General features: G+C 38.2%; 2 protein-coding genes across 2 annotated transcripts in view; both read right to left on the bottom strand.

Moving 5' to 3' along the window:
• The window catches only part of hhatl (hedgehog acyltransferase-like), a 13,013-nt gene extending 708 nt beyond the window's left edge, over positions 1-12,305 (bottom strand). Inside the window, exons 1-11 of the mRNA XM_015394171.1 lie at positions 12,115-12,305; positions 7,394-7,523; positions 6,032-6,093; positions 5,842-5,955; positions 5,108-5,302; positions 4,821-5,030; positions 2,493-2,664; positions 2,205-2,349; positions 2,098-2,133; positions 1,823-2,024; positions 1,608-1,749 (exon numbers count right to left, since the gene is read on the bottom strand). Coding sequence (XP_015249657.1) covers positions 1,608-1,749; positions 1,823-2,024; positions 2,098-2,133; positions 2,205-2,349; positions 2,493-2,664; positions 4,821-5,030; positions 5,108-5,302; positions 5,842-5,955; positions 6,032-6,093; positions 7,394-7,499 — 1,384 coding nt within the window. The 5' untranslated portion in view covers positions 7,500-7,523; positions 12,115-12,305. The remainder of the gene's footprint in view (positions 1-1,607; positions 1,750-1,822; positions 2,025-2,097; positions 2,134-2,204; positions 2,350-2,492; positions 2,665-4,820; positions 5,031-5,107; positions 5,303-5,841; positions 5,956-6,031; positions 6,094-7,393; positions 7,524-12,114) is intronic.
• Positions 12,306-13,832: 1,527 nt separating this feature from the next.
• On the bottom strand, positions 13,833-21,256 carry gars (glycyl-tRNA synthetase). The gene is made up of 17 exons (XM_015394188.1): positions 20,967-21,256; positions 20,567-20,668; positions 20,196-20,298; positions 18,854-18,995; positions 18,347-18,435; positions 17,774-17,850; positions 17,547-17,692; positions 17,317-17,466; positions 16,934-17,096; positions 16,690-16,854; positions 16,512-16,619; positions 16,281-16,426; positions 16,118-16,203; positions 15,926-16,035; positions 14,731-14,824; positions 14,456-14,646; positions 13,833-14,292 (listed from the first exon to the last, which is right to left on the bottom strand). Exons 1-17 carry the CDS (start codon positions 21,222-21,224, stop codon positions 14,167-14,169), a joined length of 2,256 nt encoding a protein of 751 aa, XP_015249674.1. The 5' UTR covers positions 21,225-21,256; the 3' UTR covers positions 13,833-14,166.
• Between the last annotated feature and the right edge of the window lie 354 nt (positions 21,257-21,610).

Here is a 21,610-nt window from a genome sequence, read left to right as displayed (position 1 = left end):
ATATATATATATATATATATATATATATATTAAAAAAAGAAAAACTAGAGATGCACATAGATACTGGCGAGTCCCTGAAATTGGTTTGAATTTCCAAATGAAAATCTGGGTTCCTGATTGGTTACAGGCTGCCAAAATAATTGAATCTCATCTTTTTACAATGAGAGAACACATAACTACCAGAGACCCTATAAGGGTAAGGAGAATGGATGGTAATTGTAGTGGTAACAGGGAAGGCATGTGCTGGTTATTGTTTTCCTTGGACATTTAATACAGCTGTAGTAGTAAAAAAAAATAGCTGTCTATACCAGTATGTGTATTTACATTAAGCTGTCCATTAAACTTGGCAAACTAAACTGGTGCTAGTTTCAGCTGATGGATCTTGCTGGATTTGTAAATGTTGGCAGCCTTTTGGAAATCTGAGTTTAAAGTTGAGGGTCTGCATACTCTGGAATAAAGGTACAATGTATGTGAGATTTAGCCTTCCCCCTTCTCTGCCAGTCAATCGCAAAGACTAAGATGATTCTGATAAATGTGGCTGCATGGAAACAAAAAAAGATAACTGATGAGAGGTAAATAAAAGTATATTTAACCTGTTTTATTACCTCATATTTTTAGCAATAGTTGTGATTATTTGGGTGACTTTATCAGGCATTTTTGCACCAATATAACAGCTGGCAAAGCCGGTAGTCGAATGGGCAACAGCCCCCTGCAAGAGGCATGAGGAATATTGCATTTTAATCCAAACAGATGAGGGCAGATGCTTGCTTATTATTATTTTACCTTCCTTTATTTTGTGGCACTGGGTGCAAGAATGAAAGTTCTATGATCTATCAGCTATTCCCCATCATGTTTTTCCTTAAAACAGGCCGCTCCATCATGCCGATCCGATTTTCTCTGAATATTTTATCCCCGCTTTTCATTTATGGCAGTGCTTACAGCAGATATGTAATGAAGCATGAGAAGCTGGTCCACATGTTGATCATGTTACGAAGCTTCACTGTTTGCATAACATAGAACTCATAGTATTTATCTTTTCCTAAGCGGAGAAATGTGTGCCCTATTACTTACACTCATTTTTGAAGCTTTGCATAAAAAAAATCTGTGAGATTGGAAACCATCCTTGACTAAATAAAATGGACTTTGATGAGCTAAACCATTGTATTAATCTGTTTAGGAGGATTGCTTAGGGTCAGCATTCCATTGCTTGTGCCCAAGCTTGAGCTTGATGGGTCTCTCCTGCTGCAAAATATTTATACAAAATGCACAAGGAGGTCCTTGCACAGCATAACGAACTGAAAAAAGATCCCTGTTGTTGACACAGACAATCCTGTTTACATTTATTAAAGGATAACTAGGCTATTAAAAAAAACAAAAACAAAGATATTTTGCTATTTAAAAATGTCCTTCCCCAAAGCAACTTTTTTCTTGTTTTTTCTCTCCAACAGTGTGAAGTTATATTTTCTTCTGGATGCTGAAGAAATATTTTGGCAGCTGTAAATTCTAGTTCTTTAACAGAAACTGGAATGTTCCACAATAATCAGAAGTTCAAAGCCTAACAAAAACTGGGCCCCGATTGGAGCATATCCATGAAAAACTGAGATCACCTTTGAGAAGCAGCCGTTTGGCGACCAACTTTACGAAGTCCAAACTGCTCAGAGCCATAAGGTTGAACAGCACAATGCACCAGAAGTTGAATGAGTTGAAGATTGCTCTTATGCGGCGGGACATTGCCTCCGACATTGCCATCTGTAAGGAAAACATGATCAACACCTTCTTTAATTATCCAGAAATAAAAGGGGAATAAAAAGAAATAACCAACCTCAAAGGATGCAAATGGCTCCATGGAGAAGACCTTAGCAGCCCACAGCTCAAAGTTCAAACCAAAGCAGTTGAAGAAAGCCCAGAATAGGACTGTTTCACAGGGGCCCAACCAGAGGATGGCCACACCATACGTGCAAAGTGTTGCCACCAGCTCCTCTACCATATTGTCATGCTTTCCACCAAGATAATCATAAATATACCTGAGGAAAGAAAACCCATCAGAATCTCCAACATCCAGCATGACTAAAATAGTGAATAATCTATAGAGCTTACTTGCACAACCAATCATTGATCCCTCTGTCAAAATGCCTAAAAAAAGAAAACAGTTTCATTACCTGAAATCCTGTCATCAGCTCTTCAGCTTCAAATCCAGAACTTACGTTTCAGAGAACACATAGAGCATGGTGATGCACTTTGGTGGTTTGGGCGGGTCCAGATGATCCAGTCTGGACACGGTGTTGATGACTCCAAACATGACAGCTGCTTTTACCCAGTCATAGACCAGGTTGATGTAGGCCAGACCCACTGCAAACATGCAGGTGCATTGATTCTGTTAGTAAACTCAGTCTTTAAAATCTGAAATATCCCTTAAATTTTTTTTTTATTTTGTAAACAAAACAAAAAACCACGCATACCTTTAAATTTAGATAAATTAGTGTGGTACCTACCCAGAGCCCAGTCAGAGAGGTGCTTCAGCAGCTTTATATCAGTGGGGATGGTGAGGATGTACATGAAGTGGAAGAGGACATCCACTACGAGGACGACTCCCAAATGGATCACACCCTGCAAGCTGATGTTCCACATCTCCCGCTCTTTCCTGCTCAGGTCAGACTTATTGACCTGCAAAGAGCAGCAGTGTTATGTCACAACTTGTCTTGTATAGTCGTGAGAGAATATAAGGCGACCTGCTGGAGTTCCCACACACTTTGAACAATTCAAATTTTTTTTTCATATTGAATGACAAACTTCAATGGATATATTATATATGTAAACATGAAGTAAGAGGAGAATAAAATTATGATAAAAGAAATATTGTGAAAGTAATGTATGCACATCTGATGATTTGTCTATTCTTTTTAAAATGGCTCAACCTCAGAAGATGGAGATAAACTTAAAAAATCAGTTGTAAAAAAGTCATGACACAATTTTTTGGGCTGTAGTTTGATTGGGCCAATGTTTTCATACCTTTTGTTGTTTCTCACCCTTTGTCTTCAGTGATTATTGTCCTTTAAGTTTTACATTTCTCTCAAAGAACTGTTAATTATCCATTTATTTTTGGCACTGAGAGTGGCAGCAGGGAAATCCCTAAAAACTAGCTGGTCCAAAGGTCCTCTTGTCTCAACATCTCACTGCAGATCAAGCCCTTTGATTCCTTCTTAAAAGGCAAATCCCATATTTAGCTCAATCCAACTGTGCTCAGACTGATGTGCAGGTTTTCTCACTAAAGGACACGGCTTTGACAACCATGAAGCTCAGATCTTGTACAGATCTGGTTTGAAAGGCAGTTAAGGATGCCATTTTTGTGAAATCATAAATGCAAAGAAGTGGCTGACTGATTTGCATATTATGTGTTATATTGTCAGAAGGATGGGCTCTGTCTACAGGTTGCTGTAGTGCAGGGGTCTGCACCTGTGGCTCCAGAGAAAAAAGCTTTGGACCTTTAACAATGGCTGAAAGTATAATGAACCAACTAATGGTTCTAAATATAGTATTTTTTAACAAATAACATTCTTTCAAGCTTTATCAGACTTTTTAAAGAAAATTTGAATCTAATTTTCACTACAGAATAACATTCAGATTTGTTTAAAATCAGGGATGTGTTTTTTAGATCTGTATTTCTTGTGATTAACTTATTTTTACATATAATATCCTACAAAGCAAAATCTAAAAGCATTGCTTTCTCATTATAAAATAATAATGTTTTTTCCTTTTTAATAAAAATTTAAAATGAAAATAAACTGTTGTTTAAAATGGCAACAAATTACCTATTGCAGGTATTTAACAAAAATAATAAGTTGTGTTTCATTTACAGGCCTTGTAATAGTTGCAGCTTTAAATGATTCCTATATAACTGAGCTCAGGGTAAAATAGCTCTTTGGATTAGAAGGATTGCAGACTGCTGCTCTAATGCGAGCTGCCAGAATTAACAAAGACCTCTGTATAGGAGTCTTGTTGTCTTGGATTTAAGCCTTTTTGTGTTTTTTGTAACATTATACATTTTCAATATAGGTAACAAGTTAAATTTTAGTATTTTCTTTGTCTTCAATAAAAGCCAGATTGAGGAAAAAATTACTTATATCCTCCTGACACGTCTAATCATCCAAACTATAAATTTCTGTTGCTCCCCCATTTCTGTTGTCTCTTACATCTCTCGTTATTCTTATCTTTGCTAAATGTCTATTAATTTCTCCTTGTCTCATTCTCTGTTTACACATGGATTGAACATTGAGACAGTTAAACCTTGTTATTTTTACATCCTTAACCCTGCTTTAAACCTCTCCAGAACTTTCCCTGACCCATCTTCATGTTCTGGATTTAAACTGAGTTAAATTAAACACAAAGGGATTTTAATAACTCCCAAAAGCAGTTGGATGCACTGGATTTTATTTAGGGTTGAGAGTTTAAAAGATGAAAACTTCCAATGCAAGTAACATGTTTTAGATTTTATTATTACAATGAGAAAGCAAAGAATGCTTTTCCTTCTACTTCATAATGCCCTTCGCAAGTCATTGTATAAGGCTGAAAAACACATCAGTGGCTGTTTGCAAGGACAAAAGATTAGATCAATACAAAGCAAACCTTTATAGAATGTATAATTCTTGTAACCTTAAGTTTTGAGTTGCTGGATAATACTTACTATAAGCAGAAATATGAATAAAGTGGCCCTCATTTTAACAAACAGCGCCATCTAGTGCAGCATCTAGAAACTATCCCTAAACCCTCCAGCTGTTGGGTGATTGTGGTTCAACTGAAAAGATTGAACTGGCTTCACTCACTTGTCCATAAAATTTGTCAAAGGTCATGATGGGTCCAAAGTAGAAGAAAGGCAGGTAAAAGTTGTACTTGAGTAGCTCCAGGATGTTGTAGTTCCCATCTTTCCTTTCACAGTTTTCCAAAGCAAAGCTCATGCAGCGCATGATAGTGAACCCACAGCCACCGTAAAAGAGGACATGCCGCAGCTCAAAGTCTCCTTCCACAAAACCTGCCTGTTTGGAGAAATGTACAGTGATACTATACACCCATGATGAGAAGAAAAAGACTCAAGGTTTGACAGCTTTTTCACCTGCCAGGAGACAAAGGGTTCACACTTGAACGTGGCCAGGGTGCAGAGGCCAGCAACAAAGCAGAGCCAGCGGATTTTCACTAAGGAGATGCTGTAGAGCAGGATACAGTGGGACAGCATGAGGGAGACATAGGTCCAACCCATGCTGGTCCATACGGCCAGCAGACCATACACCATGTAAACCAAGGACCTGTACTGTAGGAAACATATTACACAGTGAGGCTATTTCACTTTGAAATTAAGGTTCTAGAAAGTCAGATTTTTGTTACTGTGGTTTCCCTCGTTATCAAACAAGTCCCTCCATATAGGAAGTGAAAAATATATGGATGTCCCAATCCGATATCAATATTGGATATCAGTTTTTATGTTAGGCAAAAAAATTATATCGGATTTTTATATGGGTCAGTTGTTTTCCTACCTTTTGTTGTTGGTTTTTGTTCCCTGTTTTGGTAATATTACTTTATCACACCTTCTATACCATTATACAGTATAAAATTGTATGATTCATGCTAATATTGTTTCAGTTCAATATCGGTATCGGCCAAATCTCAAAGCTGCAATATCGGTATCTTATCAGAATTGAAAGTTTTATCAGGACACCCCTTGAAAATAATCAGTTAAATTTTATTTTGTTTATCACTTTTCTTATCTGCTCATAAAATCAACCACTTATGATCTGTAGTAGTTAAAATGATAAAAGAATTATTAAAAATTATTATTTATGCTTACACTACCTGAGGTGCGAGCATAGAGCAGATTTTGGCGAAGAGCACATGACCAGAGAGGGCAAACAGGATGTGATCTCTGTAGGTGGAAAACCACATCATCCACTCAAAATCTGCAGTGTCCTGTAGGCCACAGGGTAAAACAAAGATCAATAAGACAACTTATTGCATCTCTGTTAATTATCACAATATGTCTTACCATTTTTCTCCCAAAGTATCCAGGTCTCACACTGGCTTTGAATGTCTTTCTGTTTAAATTGGCTAAAAAATATATCAGAAAGGAAGAATAAAGTATATAATTGAGACAAAGAATGTTTTATTTAATACTACAAATGTGATGACAAATATAAGTTTTTCTTATTTTACATATAAAAATGCATTTGCATTAGACTGAAACAGATATGGGTTCAACAGAGAGCCGTTTTCTTTGTGTCCTTGTTATATTAATAGTGACACCCGATCTCCTGAGCATGCTCTGCATTGCTGCTACGACCCTCACACTGCCACATGTGGATCCTGCACATTAGTCTGTCTGAAAATCATCTCTCTTTATGCAGTTTGATTAAGCTGATTTTATTTAGTTTCATATTACATATTAACCTCACTTTAAATATTTATAGCGAGTGCTTGAAGTTACCCTTACATAAATTCTTTTTTTAAATCTTTTTTCTTTTTTACATTTGTGTCATCAGTAAATTAACCATTTCCCTATTTTAATGTGTACTGTATTTTTATTACCCATAAAACTTCCCTCTCTTAATTTCATTACTGTAGTTCTAACTCTGATTTTGTTCTCTGTTGGCCAAAAAGCTACCCTTTACACCAATCTGATTTGTTTTATTGTTTTTTTTTGGTAGCATGCCTGCGATTAAATTTGATAACAGTTAAAAAAATGCATGACATTATAATCTTTATATATTGTGTATCCTCCTGCTGTCTGTTAAATTTCCACAGAAAACTCTTCTGCATGCATCATTAGCTCCTATGTATGACTGTTTATCATAGATTTCTTATTCATAGATTGCTTTTTTTGCAGGTTTGATACGATCTTGAACTTTTGGCCTTTTTGAACATTTTTGTTAAACAACAAAGTTTAAAGATGAACATATAATTCAGTTTTATTTGTGCACTTATGATGACCAATTAGTTTTTATTTCATGTTTAGGCACAAAAAAAAAAATAACTTTATATTAAATAAAACCAAAATAATTAAGTCTGTCAATGAGCAGTTTTTTTTATTTCTTAAATAAATGTCCATGTTTCATGCATTAAAATGAAACACTAAATGTAACACTGCTTTGGTTTACTGAAGCCCTCCTGGTCAAAGACACAGACAAGGGATTTTACATCCTGTTGAAAAGAATCCTAAAAAATTGGTACATTGACATAAAACTACAAAACAGCACAGACAACCTAGTAAGGTCTTACATTTTCATGAAAGCTGTACATTTCCATATTTTGTTTTAAATTAATGTTCTCAAAACAACTTTAAATCTTGTCAGACATCCTCCCAGCACCATCCTGTCTTTGGTCGGACACAAGAGCCCCTCTGCATACTTACAGCTTGACACTTCAAAGATCCAGCCGGCTGCCCAGAACATGGCCAGGCACAGCACGGTGTTGTAGAAGTAGATCTCATACTTGGGGAGAGCAGCTTTGATCCCCATGATTATGAAGAGATTTGGAGGCCGCTAATGAGATAAAAACAACACAGTCAATGCAGCTCACTTTTTTTCTTTTTAGATAACATTATCCCCCTGAAAGGCTTACAAAGATAATATAGATAAGATACAATATGGCTGCAAACCCCTCTACAACCCCCTGGTTTATGTTGTTTTATGCCTTTTATTGTAGACCTAAACGTTTCAGGTGCAACTGACAAAGATTACTTATGTAAATACAAAAAACAAGTAAAATAATTTCTAAAACAAGTAAAATATGTATAGAATAAAACATGTCCTGTCTGACCACAATAACAAGGCTGAAAAGCTTCCCAAAAATAAACAGACAAAAAAAGAAACTGCCATGCTCCGATTAAAAGGAAATTTATGAGTTTGGATGAAACAGTCATAACCTGGAGAAGAATATAAAGCTGTTTTTCTTCAAGGCTTTGGGACTTCAGTATGGAGAGTGGATCAGTGACTGAGTTCACAAAACAACCAAGGCGACATCTAATGACCTTATTTACCTCAGTTAAGGATAAAATTTAACAATATGAAAGAGACTTGGAGAGTTCTAAGGATAAATCTACTGTTGACCAGAAAGAATACAATGTGCAATTTCACATTTCCCAAAAGACATTATGATTCCTCCCCCAAAGACTTTTATGAAATTATTCTGTGGGTTGCATCCCTTTTTGGAAGATGTGTCTTGTTGCATTTGGTAGGAGACCAAATCATAGATTAACAGAAAGAAAAATACCCACAATGCAAAATGTTTTAGGTTTACTGGTCTAGGACTGTTTCTCTGTTTTAGAACCTGACCAAACTGATGGAACCCCAGATTTAATTTTTTATTTTTCCTGGAGTATACAGCTGTGCAGTCCAACCCTGATTAACCCAGACAAATATAAATGTTGTCATGTGGCCTAGTCAAAGTCTGAGGTTGAATTTAATGGAAAAGGGCTATATGTTCTTCAATGTGGCTTAATAAAAATTCTATGGACCAAATTTCCTCCACAAAGAGAGAGAAAAAAATTGAAGTATTGAAGTACAATTCAATGAAATATTTAATTGTAGTTATCACCACCAAGGGGGTAATTGTATTTACACATAAATTCAGTTTGATTTGGAATGTTTTCCCCAAGTAATAATTATTTAAAAACTGAATTTTGTATTTAATTTTCTTTTTTCTTTGTCAACAATTAAGATGTGTTTGATAATCTGAAAGATTTAAGTGTGGCCAAAAAAAAAAGAAAAAAACATTTCACACCTCTGTAGTTTTGAACTTGGGAACAAAGCTTTAAATCAATCTTTTACCGTTCTAATTAAAGCCTATGGTATACGCCTTGCCTTCAGACAACCCTCCCACAACCTGTACCTTTAACCTGCTGTGTTCCATTCGCCTCAGATCACAGGTGAACCAAACATCCACCCTTTCATTTTTCCAGTAAGCCTATCTATCACTTCTAACATTTTCAGATAAATGAAAACATAGGAATGTTCACCAAGGCAAAATTCCAGTTGCATGATTTTCTGGTTTTGCACATTCTTCCTAACGACCAAGATGTGCACAGGTACTTAACACACCTGAAGGCTTTCTGCTCGTCAAATCATTAGTTGAAGCAGCAGCACATTTATAGACTGTTTTTTTTTACTCTCTTAGCAAAACTGCTTCTCTAATAAACTAATAATATATATTTTCTCTCAAAATGATGATATATTCAGCTAAATGTTTACATGTCTGGCCACTCCCCCCACCTGTCCTCTTAAAATAAACAGGTCCTTTCCAGCCTCATCAGGTGTTTAATTAAGATAATGCTGAGTTCCAGTACCACGGACATCAGATTCCCATAAAGTCCTTCTATTTGAACCAAGATATGGTGAGGAACAACTGTAACACTACAGCTGATCCTTCCAGGTGCAGGACACAAAGCTGGAGGAACCCATTCATCCCAGCAGCCATCAGGCTCTTCAGAAAATAGTACTTGGATGCATTCAATGATTCATCAAAACCTATATATGATAACATACTGTTCTGGATATATATAGCTGAATCTGCTTTTTACTTTCTCGACCTTGATTGTTCACGTCTGTGCATACCCAATGTCTCTCTATCCCAGTTAAATATTTAAAGGTTGACTTGTGATCCAAAATGGGCTGTTTGGTAATTAAACAATAAAAAAAAAACAAAAAACAAACAATTAAAGAGCAATGCTGAGGATCCTAGCCACTGTAGCCAGCTAAGGAAACCTTGTATGGTGTGGTATTGGTGCCATAACCTTGTGCAGCACATAAAAAAAAAACAAATTGGAAAGATCTCCAACAGATCTCAGAAAAATGGCAGCAAGTGCTCTGGACAGATGAGTTTAATGTAATAATTTTGGTTGTTGCAGAAGGTGATGTTATTGATCAAAGGGCTGGAGAGCAGTACAATGAGTATTCATAGTGAGAAATGGTGAAAGGTTGCTTGCAAGTTTGGAGCTGCCCATTTTTTCTGCACATGGAGTCGGAGATTTAATCAGGATTAACTGTGCTTAAAGCTGAGAAATACACGTCCATAATGTACCATCAGGAAGGTGTATGAATGGCCCCAAGTCTATTCTGCAGCAGGACCACAACCCTATCTTCAGCAGAAAACCTGAAAGTAATGGCATCATCTGGGATTACACAAGAGACAGAAGAATTCCATGAGCCTACATCTGCATATTTGTGGTTAGTCCTACAAGATGGAACAACCTACCCATCTAAACCTCCAAAAACGATGTTAATATGTACCCAAAGGTACTGATTCAACATAGAAGTCAAAGTAGTTGCACCAAATACTGATCTAGATTTAGATTTTTACTTCGTTCATTCAATGCGTTTCTTTAAATTTATCAATACACTTGTTTTTTTTTTTAAGTATTTTTTTTGTTTTGTTTCTATCACTTTTTTATACCAGGAGAGGACATTTTCACAGTACTGAGTGCACAAGCAGCATGGACAACTGTTGTTTTACAAACATTTACGTGAAGCAAAACAGGGACAGGAACCAGCAGGGGCCAGTACCCTTCTACTGGTTGTAGCTCCTTTACAAAAACATAATAAATATATTGTAAAGGCTAATATGCACTGGTACAGAGACCGCAAATGTTCAGTGCCTTGGAGCAATTTCTTTTTTTTTTTCTGGATCACGTTTTTATTTTAACAAAGATTTCAAAATTCAACTGTTGCATTTTTAGATTTAGTCATATTAACATGTGATCCCCTATATCTAAAGATAATAGAGCAGAATATCTCTCTTTGGTTCATTTAATATTTCAAACAATCTATTTTTGGTTCCATTCTTTTGCTCAGAGCCTCCATGAACAAACACTGGCTCCACCCTGCCCCCCCTGATAAATTTGGTCTAGAACCGCTACTGACAAGTACCACAACATCTGATTTAATTCCCCTGCAAAGCTTTGCATGCTGATCGCTTCCATGCCTTGCTCCATTAATACAGTAATTGATTCAAAGGGAGCCCAGAAGAGGTATTGAATGACATACTGCCTGTACGATATATGCTGCACTGGACACATGCCCTCAGCGTTCTGCATGCATTGGGTTTCAATTATTATAACCTCCAGAACTATTGACAAAAATCACATTGCACAATGCTGTCATAGAAACTTAGGTTAACAGACAAAGCTGCAACTCTTTATCCAGAGACATAGTGTAGATTTTACAGATGGTTTATCCCCTGAATCTTTACACTTATATTGTATCATTTTTCAGTATGCACCTCCATCCAACAACAACAGAGGTCACATCTCAGATATTTACCTTTTCTTACATGTGATATTCTAAGCTGGTTGACAGTTGCTTTTTGTATCTCTGAATCTGTCTCCTTGAACCCCAGTCGGCCTCTGCAGACGGCCGCTCACACTGAGCCTGGTTCTGCTGGAGTTTTCTTCCTGTTAAAAGGGAGTTTTTCCTCTCCACTGTCACTACAAGCATGCTTGGTATGAGGGATTGCTGAAGAGTCCATGAATCCTCGCAATCAGCTGGTTTTCCTTAGATAGAAAACTTTGAACCAATCTGACTGTATGATCTGGTTGATTTCGTCTCTGTAAAGTGCCTTTAGATGACGTGTTGTGAATTAGTGCTTTATAAAAAGCATTTGCTGAAAGTCAAAACTATAAAAAAACGAACAAAAATAAACACTTGTAATACATCTACATATTAGCTTTACACTTTAAAAATAAGTACTGATATAAATTAACTTTAGTGGTTTATTTCTAATTCTTAGAGCTGCATAGAAAGAGGAACAAAGAGTCTAATGACAGGTCCGGTTAACATACTCATTACAATAGGGACAGTGTAGAGTATCAACAAAGTGCAGCTGTCTGCTATTTTTAACCAGGCAGCTCCACTACAGTGAATTCATATTCTGTAGCTGCCTTTAAAAGCAGGAATGCATGGTGCACAAAGATACTGAGCTCATGCTGCTTTCTAAGCGATCACTTTGGTTTCCATTTTCAGTGAAAAAGCCTAAATGTTAAGTTAACCCACCTCCCCTGTTCAGTCTCTACATTGTCCTTTCAGACCCCCTGCTGTTAAAATTCCACACAGTTCAGTTTGCACCTGTTGTGATACTGACCTTGAGTCCAGCGGTTAAGAGTCCAAAGAAGTTTCCCTCTAAAGGTTGTGTTGCTCAAATAGATCAAAGCACCAAATGCCACAAAAAAAGGAGAAATAACAAAGGAGAGAAATGTAAACTTTAATGTATGCTGTTCATCCACAGAGCGCAGGGTGGACGGTGGGTCCCACTGACTCCCGGAGAGGGAGCTGCCACTGGTTAAAGGTGACATGATGTATTTATACTTTGACCAGTGACAGTGGGGGTGGGACAGAATAGGACTTCTATATCAGTAGAATAGACTGTCAATTGAGCATCATCTTTCGAGCACTGCCCCCTTCCTTTCTTGTTAGTATTTTTAAAGCAGTGCAGTACATTGTTATAGTGCCCCAAGTTTGGTACTTTCTAAAGCCAACGTTGTCTCTATGAGGGTTTTTCATCCTGTTAGTTTTGCCCATTTCTCGAGGCTCCAACATGCTCCTTTATGTGTGATGCTAATCACTTTCCAAAACTTTGAAAACACTAAAAAGGTAGAAAAACCCCTATTCAATGAATAAATTATTAGAAGGTAAGTTGCCTTGTTGAAAATAATTTTTTTGTTAAATATTTACAAATTTCCAATTCTATATTCTCATATTTTTTTCAACTTCCAAAAAGAGGACATGTCTTTATTAATCCATAGGGTTATGAAAAATGCAACAAATACAGATGTAAAGGCCATTAGTTCATATTTTTTAGAGAATTGTCGGTATTCTTTTAAAAAAGGAAAAAAATGTGAAGAATAGTTTTGGAGAGAAAAATTTGTGGAAGCTGGACAAAACTAAAGTTTGCCACGAGATCCTCCACATCTGTCACAAACATCTGATTTAGGAAAATTCCTGCTGGTTTCATCTTTGAATAAGGACATATGAGAGTTTGTGAAGTTTTTGTTGTTATAACTCCCACAAATATTGATATCCTAATTCATGCTTCCATTTTTCTTTTGTGTTACTGTATTTATAACCATCATATGATGGAAGAATAGATTAAGATTAGTGACCTTTGAGGGATAAAGAGTTTACACTATGACTGCCCACAGAAAATTTAGGGAAGTCAGAGAACAAATTTTCCTCACAGCTTCTTGTATTGGAGGTTGACAGATTGTATTTGATAGCCAGATGTGGGAGAAGAGGACACATGCTTTATAGAAAAAATATTAAAATAGTTTAGTTCCTTTTAATGCCAAAAGGAAACTGTCACATTAGTAAGTACAGATTTTTTTTTTTTTTTTAAGTGGGCTTAAGACTGTAGGAGCAGAGTGTGTATATATATATATATATATATAGCTTGTTTATTGAGAGTAACCACAGCATTGCATGTAAAACCTGGGAGTTATGCAATTACAATAAAAAAGCAAACTAATCTCATTTAATAATTTAAAGCCCCTGCATTTATTCTTATATCAATATATTAGAATATTTCAGTCATGGATCTTCTACTTGGTGAAATTAGTGACATTACCATTTTTTACAAGAGCCTAATGTTTATTTAAGTCTAGCTAATCAGAATTAAAATATATATTCTATTAAATAAACATCTGGAAATATCTTATATGACTGCAAATATCACATTAAGGGCTCTAATTGACATCTTATTGGTTTAACTTTATATTTTAATTAGCAGGTTTAATAAAGAAAACTGTTCACAAGACTTTATCAAATTTTTGACACTTAAAATAAATCTTGAAAATAAAAAAGTTTGAACTGCAGATGTCCAGTAAGTGCTGGCTGCTTTTATTCAACTGTTAAATAGCTGGATCCATTCCTGCTGAAGACACCAAAGTCTCCTTCCACATTACATTTGTTTTCTCCCTTTTTAAAATCATTAAACCTGCAAAACATAGAAGCCATGTTGCTCATCGAAGACATCCTGTGCAGGTGTTGCCTCGTCTCTTACATAAACATGACATATTAGTGATTTAAGTGAGTCGGTCCGTCTCTGTGGCTCATCAGGACATGGCTTTAGGATTGTTCCTGTTGTGTTTGCGTCAAGGCTGAAATTTTCGTGGTGCGGCCTGCAGATGAAACATGAGCTCTACTCCTCAATTGTGTCCTTTTTACTCGTCTCCTGTCCTTCAAAGATGGGATACTTGCTCTCCACTTCTGCCCAGGTCAGCGTGCCGTTGGCCAGATCTCGAACAATAACAGGCAGCTCACTGACCTGAAGAGGAAAAAGAATAGAAAGAAGGGTTTCAATAGATAATTAGATATGAGAAAGATAATTAAGCAATTATTAAAAAAAGTTATTCATCCATTGATGAAAATTACCAACCAGCCTGATCGTATGTGAAAAGCAAATGAGCATATAGAAACAGCAGCTGTACCTCGGCTCTGATCTGCCTCATTGAGTCGCGGTCCCTCAGCGTAGCCGTGTGAGGCGTCTTGTTCACTGTGTCAAAGTCAATTGTGATGCCGAATGCCACTCCTATCTCGTCCGTCCTAGCATAGCGCCTCCCAATGGACCCGGAGGAGTCGTCCACCTTGTGTGACACGCCGTTTCTGGTCATGGCCTCGGCTAAAACAAAGGAGCAGCAGAGGGTTAATGTACAGAAATATTTCAGCTATATAAAGATGAAACTGGATATTAGGAAGAACTCACATAGCTCCTTCACAAAAGGCACGAACTCTTGATTTTGGCTCAGAGGCAGGACAGAACATTTGTATGGAGCTACAGTGGCAGGGAAGCTAAAGTACTGCAAAAACAAAACAAAAAAGTGATTTAAACATGGCAAAACTCTGCCAAAAACATTGCTTAAAGAATGAACAGCGAAACACAGTTAAAGAAAAATATATAATCAACATAAGCTATAAAAATGTCTGGTTTAAGAGTATGCAGTGTCAATTTAAAGCTGCTGTAGTGAAAGAAACGCAGAGTCGAAAATGGAAATAATACAAAGCTTTGTTGAATTGTGAAGTTTGACTGCAGCATGTAAAACTGCTGCAACAAAAAGTCACAAATGACAACATTACCTGTAACAGCTTGTTGATGTTAATGAGAGGCACAACTTTAGAGCTACTGAAGCACCAGCAAAACTTTACATGCATACTCACAAATTCATTATCGTCTGACTGAGATATAAACTCATCAAGATCAGTAGAGAATAGTTATGAAACATTCCTTCACATTTTTTACCTTCTGTCATGTTTTGAGCCATAAACACAGGGCTGAGCTGGTTAAAAGTAAAATAACTGATAAAATAAATAGAAAAAAGTAATTACTGATGGTTCAGCAGTCAGTAATGACCGGCGAAAGAAGAAAGCGTGAATGATTTCCCTCCAAATTAAACCACAAATCCCAATAAGAAGTGTTTGTTTGGTGAAAGAAACGTGAATCTGAAATAAACTTTACATTTAAATCAAAACAGAATAAAAACAAATATCGGTCCAAGATTATAAATCCTGGATTTGGCATTTAAGCAAAAGGAAACAGAAGCCTGACCAACTCTAGGTAAGACATGACATAAGACAAGAGCCAGATTAAGATAACGCTAAGGTTTAAAGTGTGGCAGTGTCTCACCATCTTTCAATTTGGTTTTTAAACTTAATTACATAAATCGCAACATTTCAGCCTTTTGACTCAGAGTATTAACAAGATGCAAAAATATTATAGGTTGCAGTTTAAGATCTGTAGGTTATTTAACAGTCCGTTTGGGGGTAAATCAACTGAATGGAATATGCATAGAATAGGTAGAGAAATTAATAGAAAAGGCCAAAAATAGTGAACCGTGGACTGAATCTTGGGGAACCCCGGAATTAAGAGACTGTTAACACCTTCCACGCTTCACTGAACTTACCGTTCTCTGTTCGTCGCCTTCTCTGACGTGGAATGTGTGTTCAAAGATGGTGTACATGATCCTACCGATGCCAAAGGAAGGCTCAATCACGTTGGGAACAACTTCCTCCACTGCAGTAGAGGAGAGATGCAGGATGTTAAACTCAATGACCGGTAAATAATCCTGAATTTTTCCCTTAGGAATCTGTCTCACCATGCAAGGTCTTCTGGAACCTCTTCACTCCAACCATGTCCTTCGTAAGCTTAAACGTCTTCCCTTCTGTTTCGATGGTAAACTCTCTGCAGAGAGGAGAAAATAATCAGACCCAGTGAAAACTAATCCTCAATAGTTCTGAATATCCAAGAATGGCACCAACCCGTTATCATTCAGCAGCTGTTCCTGCTCTGTGATGAAGCATTCGTCACACACTGCCAGATACTCCATGGCTAACTTAGCATCCTTCTTATAAGCCTTCCCAATGGCTCCTTTGTTGGCCTCAAACTGGACAACATTTACAGTTTTGTGCAGAGAGGTTAAGGAGAAAAACTGAAGAAAAATTGCACCAATGTTTCTTTCGATTTGGTCATTACTGCAGTTGAAAGGATATAGGTTCTTTCAGAGGTTTCTCAGCAACCAGAGGGACCTTTGTAGCTCTTGCATGGCATTTCAGATCATAACAAGACCTGTCAGCACAGCCAACGATCTCGATCCAACCCTACAGCCGCAAAATGTAACTTTAGTTGTCCGAACTTAAAAAACACTAGAGGTTTTGTAGTGGGGCTTACATAGGAGGTCTTGGCTTCAGCGTCCCAGCAGTCACAGGCGTAATGAGCCATCTCGTTGTCCATGTGCTGTCGGAAGCGCAGCTTGTCTTTGGCAACACCAACTTTTGTAAGGTAGAGGTAGATCCTCCCAATGAAATAACCCAGGACGGAGTTATTGATCACTCCCTAAAAACAAAAATATCATGTTTCAGTTGAATTCTCCTAAATGATACTTTGCAACTTGGTGAAAATCTCTGATATTCACCTGTTCTACGGCATCTCCCAGCCTCATGATGTGCGCCGACTGGCCGCTGGTCTGGGCTTTGGATGAGTACAATATGATGTCCAGGTCAGCCACACTGGAGAATTTAGGATGGACCTTCTCGGTCGGGTCCACAAAGTGCTCGATCTCAGCCATGGTGAACTCTCTGCAGACAGGTGGAGTCATTATTTTCCAGCTTCTCCTCCCCAACCATTACATGTTAACCAATAGGGTTCCTAGATGTTCAAATTCCAAACTAAAAATGGGTCAACAGAGTGCAGCTAGAAAACATTTTTTTCCAGACCTGGAAATATGTGAAATCCAATTAACAGACTTGAACTTTTCAGGCTACAACCTGAAAAACAGGAAGTCTGAGGACTGCTTACCTGACCCTAATAAGGCCGGAGCGAGGAGAGATTTCATTCCTGAAGGAGTTTCCTATCTGAGCAGCAGCAAAAGGAAGTTTCCCTTGGTTGAACTCCAGGAGGCGCTTAAAGTTAAGGAAGATTCCCTGAGCAGTTTCAGGCCTCAGATAGCTGGAAAGGTACATCAAATTCAGAGATTAAAATAAATTAAAAAAATAAATGACACAAACGGTTTAAAAGCTTTAATCTACCCTGGCATGTTGCCTCCCGGTCCGATGGATGTCTGGAACATCAGGTTGAACGAGATGGGAGCTGTGAGCTCATTTCCTGTGGTCGGGGACTTGACGCTGTATTTCACAAAGAGGTCCGTCAGCTCTTGTTGCGAGTAGTTATCCAACTGAAAATGGTTAACAACAACAAATTCTGTTAGAAGCTATTTCATCAAGACGACGAATGCATCTTTTAGAGGGAGGCTCACCTGGGTGATGACGCTCTCCATCTCAGCCTTTTTCTCAGCTGCACATTTCTTATCAGAAATGAGCTTCTGGAGATGAGCTGTGGTTGAAGGAATAAACAAAAGTAACCTCAGTGTATTAGGGCTGGGCGATCAATCCAATCTCCTGTTTATGAAGATTTAATTTTCAAAGAATCTACATTTTCTTCCACCAATGCGGTCCATTGGCTTCCATAGCACATGACGTCTTTCATCACTTTTTATTCTTAGATGTGCTTTATACTATAACTAGCTGCAGACATGAAGGGTGTTGTAAAAAATAAATGCTTCACAATTTTAATTATCTTAACCATCTTAAAGGAGAGGATTTAACTAAAAGCTATTTTTTCATTAATGCATGCCATTTTCTTATTTTTTCTGAAGATGAAACAAAGAAAAAAAAAAGGATTTTTAATAGAAGATCATAATGTTAAACCCATTTCCTCATGAGCAACAATACTAGTAAACTACTATAACATGCATTTCTTGATCAAACCTACTGAGTCAAGGGTTTAGAAGGATGTAGATTTAAAAGCCATCTTTAAGAAGCAATTTTACCCTTGAGAAGGTGGTCAGCTCTGAAGCATTCCCCATTTTTGACATCCTTCACCATGTAGTCTGCAAACTTTTCCACATGTCCAGAGGTCCTGGAGCAAAACACAAGAAGAATGAGCCACACGTAGAGAGGAATATATCAAATCAAGTGTATCTGCAACCGGGCTATGGAGCGCTGCTATAGCTGCAGGTTCCATGCATAAAATCGCAGAAGTTTCTATGCGCCCTTTCATTCAAACCTACAGTTCGGCACTTTGGAGCCGACTCTAGGAACCACAGGGCGCCCTCTTCAGCAGAGGCATCGATTTAACATACAACAGTACTCTTTCCTTACTTTAGCAACAGGAGAACAAAAAAAAAGTTAAAGTAACCGATTCTGCTCTCTCAAACTAAATGCTTAACAATTTGGTTCGCAGTACTGCAAACCTACTTCTCTTTGGGTATTATCATCTTCCTACCAACCTTGATCCAAACTGTACCACTGTTTGCTTTTCTGATCAGTGCACCTACTTGAGAACAGGCTCAGGAGTCAGCATGGTGCAGTCGATCTCCAGGATCTGTTCCTCCTGGATGAAGTGCTGCCTCCACACCTGCAGGATGTTGTTCTTCAGGGCACAGCCAACTGGGCCGAAGTCATACAGGCCGCTCACACCTGAGGGACACAAACTAAATGCTCGGAATCTTGACAGGCTTGATAAGCAACTCCAAAATTAATTAATTCTCTGATCATTGAACACACCATACACTAGATTCTGAGGTTGTTTCTCAATGTGTACTAGTGTGTTCTCATGCCTCAGTCCTCGTTGTTCTCTCTATTTACCAAGTATGCATCAGAGACTTGTTAATTCTCAAGATTTACAGCTGTCCCAGCATGCACCGCAGGAAAATCAGCTTCCAGGGGAGCGCTCACAGAGCCCAGAGTATTCATTTAAAAGTTCAAAGTACATTCTAAGATCATTTGAAGCGAGACCATTATACTTCTAAGCGTCACTATATGGGCCATTTACTGATTTAGTGCGTCATTTAAAAAAAAAGTTCAGATGTTGAGAGGACCACGGCAACCAGCGGACCTCCGAGGCTAACCGCAGCCAAGCCCGTCTGCAGCAGCCCTCTCTCGGCATAGCCATGTGTGAAATACCGCTACCTCTGATGGCGAGTATTTTGTTTTATTTGACAAAATTTCTAATAATGTCACTGTGTTAATTATTATTCCTCAAACAAACAAAAAAGAATTTTATTATCTAGAGACTATTAATAACAGGAGGTGAAATGCAGCTCCAGCAGAGTCAGGCGTGTGGTGATGTCACTAGTACGCTTCTGTTCCAATTGACCCATATGTATGCTGTGTGCTCCCGTTCTCCCCAAGTCCATTTTTTCCTGTGTCCTTGTCAAGAACATAGTAAGCGAGACTTGGTGAGACCGTGCCCGCGTTCTTATGAATCGAGTAACGGCCTTACAGTTTTTAAGAGGAAAAAAATGTCTGTCAAAAATCAGAGGAAGAGTCAAAGTGAGTGATATGAAAACAAGAAAAGTGAAAATGTGCAAATAAAATAATTGAACTTTATTGATCTCACATTGGAGAAATTTACCTCTGCATTTAACGCATCCCCCTATTTGAGCAGTGGGCTGCCATCATGGGGCGACCGGGGAGCAGTGTGGGGTTAAAGATCTTGCTCAGACACCCAGAGTGGCAGTCTGTGGGAGTGGGGCCTGAACTCAGACCCTCAGGATTCCAAGCTCTATGCCCTAACCACTAGACCACCATTCATATCAAGTGGTGTTTTGTCCCAAATCAGATCAGATTATAATAATTTTCCCCCCAATATCTACTAATAGCTATGCAGAATGTTACCTCCATAGATGGCAAAGGCCTGATCATAAAAGAATCGCCGTTTCAGGGTGTCCTCCATCTTGGTTCTGTCAACAATGTCATCTTTGGGTTGCAGCGACAATTCCTGCAAATGTTAAACCACCTTTTAACAGCAATATAAACCTGCGCATAAGACTCATTTCCAACATTTCTTATCCAGCTTATAGCTGCTTTTACTTATGTGTGAGCTGTGATTTGCAGTGAATGTGTCACAAATAAACATTCTAGCCACTTTGCATTTAAGGATCAAGACTATTCATACTGTGCAAAAATGGAAAATAAAATGAAGCTTGGAGAAGGTGTAAACATGGAGTCAATCTGTTGGTTGAATCATGAGAACAGCAGTGATTTACCTTGGCCTCTAGAGCTTTCTTCCTTGCTTTAAGTTCTGCCACGGCTTTGGTCACATCCACCTCAGGAGCTCCTTCCTGTTTCATCTGGCGCACTAGATCCCCCTAAAGAAAGGAATCAGAGCAGACCGCTCCACCAATTAGCTCCATTCTGGGTTCCGCTTCAAAGCCAAAAAATAAACCTGATTGCAGATGTGGTGTTTTTCTCCTTTCTGAACCCCACCCTGCAGCCAGATACTGCTCACAGCTACAGGAGTACCTCAACGTGGCAGCCGGCATGATTGCCAGTTAGCAGCTAGCTGCTGTAGCTAGCTGCTCCAGATAGTTAGCATCAACTAGAGTGTTAATGAATGAATCAAAGGAGCCATGAAGATGGCTAACTGATTAAACACGTCAGCTCTACCTGCTCTTTAACTGCCTGCCTCAAAGGGGCGAGAATCTCTTCAATGTTTCCGTCCCCCATGGTTTGTCCTTCCGTAAACTGCAGCCAGGGGCTCCTCTGCTTCTTCTTAAACAGGCAGACCGACGATGAAAACGGCCTCCTTCCGGGCAGGTGGTGGAGTGAAAGCCGGACGAACCGCGCCGTAGACAGCAAACACAGCGGGGGGAGCTCAGTGCTGGTCCTCAGCAGGGCTGATGCAGCGCTGCGCAGAAGAAGCATGGACCGCTTAGCTGCAACCACGGGAGGATGATGAAATCTCTGGAAACAAGTAAACGCCTCCTTCAGGGCGGATTAGGCACTTTCGTCACAAGTCTCACCTATTAAGAAACACATCAGCAGATTCGTTAGAGACTCACAAAACTCCTATAAAAATAAATAAATGAACAAGTGAACGAACGAATCTTATATAATGACTCAGAAATAAAAAAATAAATAAATGATAGGTTGTAAAGTTTTAGTTTCACAGATATTTAGGAAATAACAATGTATTTTAAATAACACACAACATTTTAGAAAATGGCAAATATGTGATGAAGAAGCAAAATTAAAATAAAAAAGAATTTGCGGAGGATTCCAAATGAATTCATGACTTGTTAAAAAAAAAA

This window comes from Cyprinodon variegatus, unplaced genomic scaffold, assembly GCF_000732505.1.
Source record: "Cyprinodon variegatus isolate N-32 unplaced genomic scaffold, C_variegatus-1.0 Scaffold676, whole genome shotgun sequence".
Classification (NCBI taxonomy): domain Eukaryota; kingdom Metazoa; phylum Chordata; class Actinopteri; order Cyprinodontiformes; family Cyprinodontidae; genus Cyprinodon; species Cyprinodon variegatus.
Note: the sequence above shows the minus strand (reverse complement) of the source record. Positions and strands in the feature narration are given on the sequence as shown.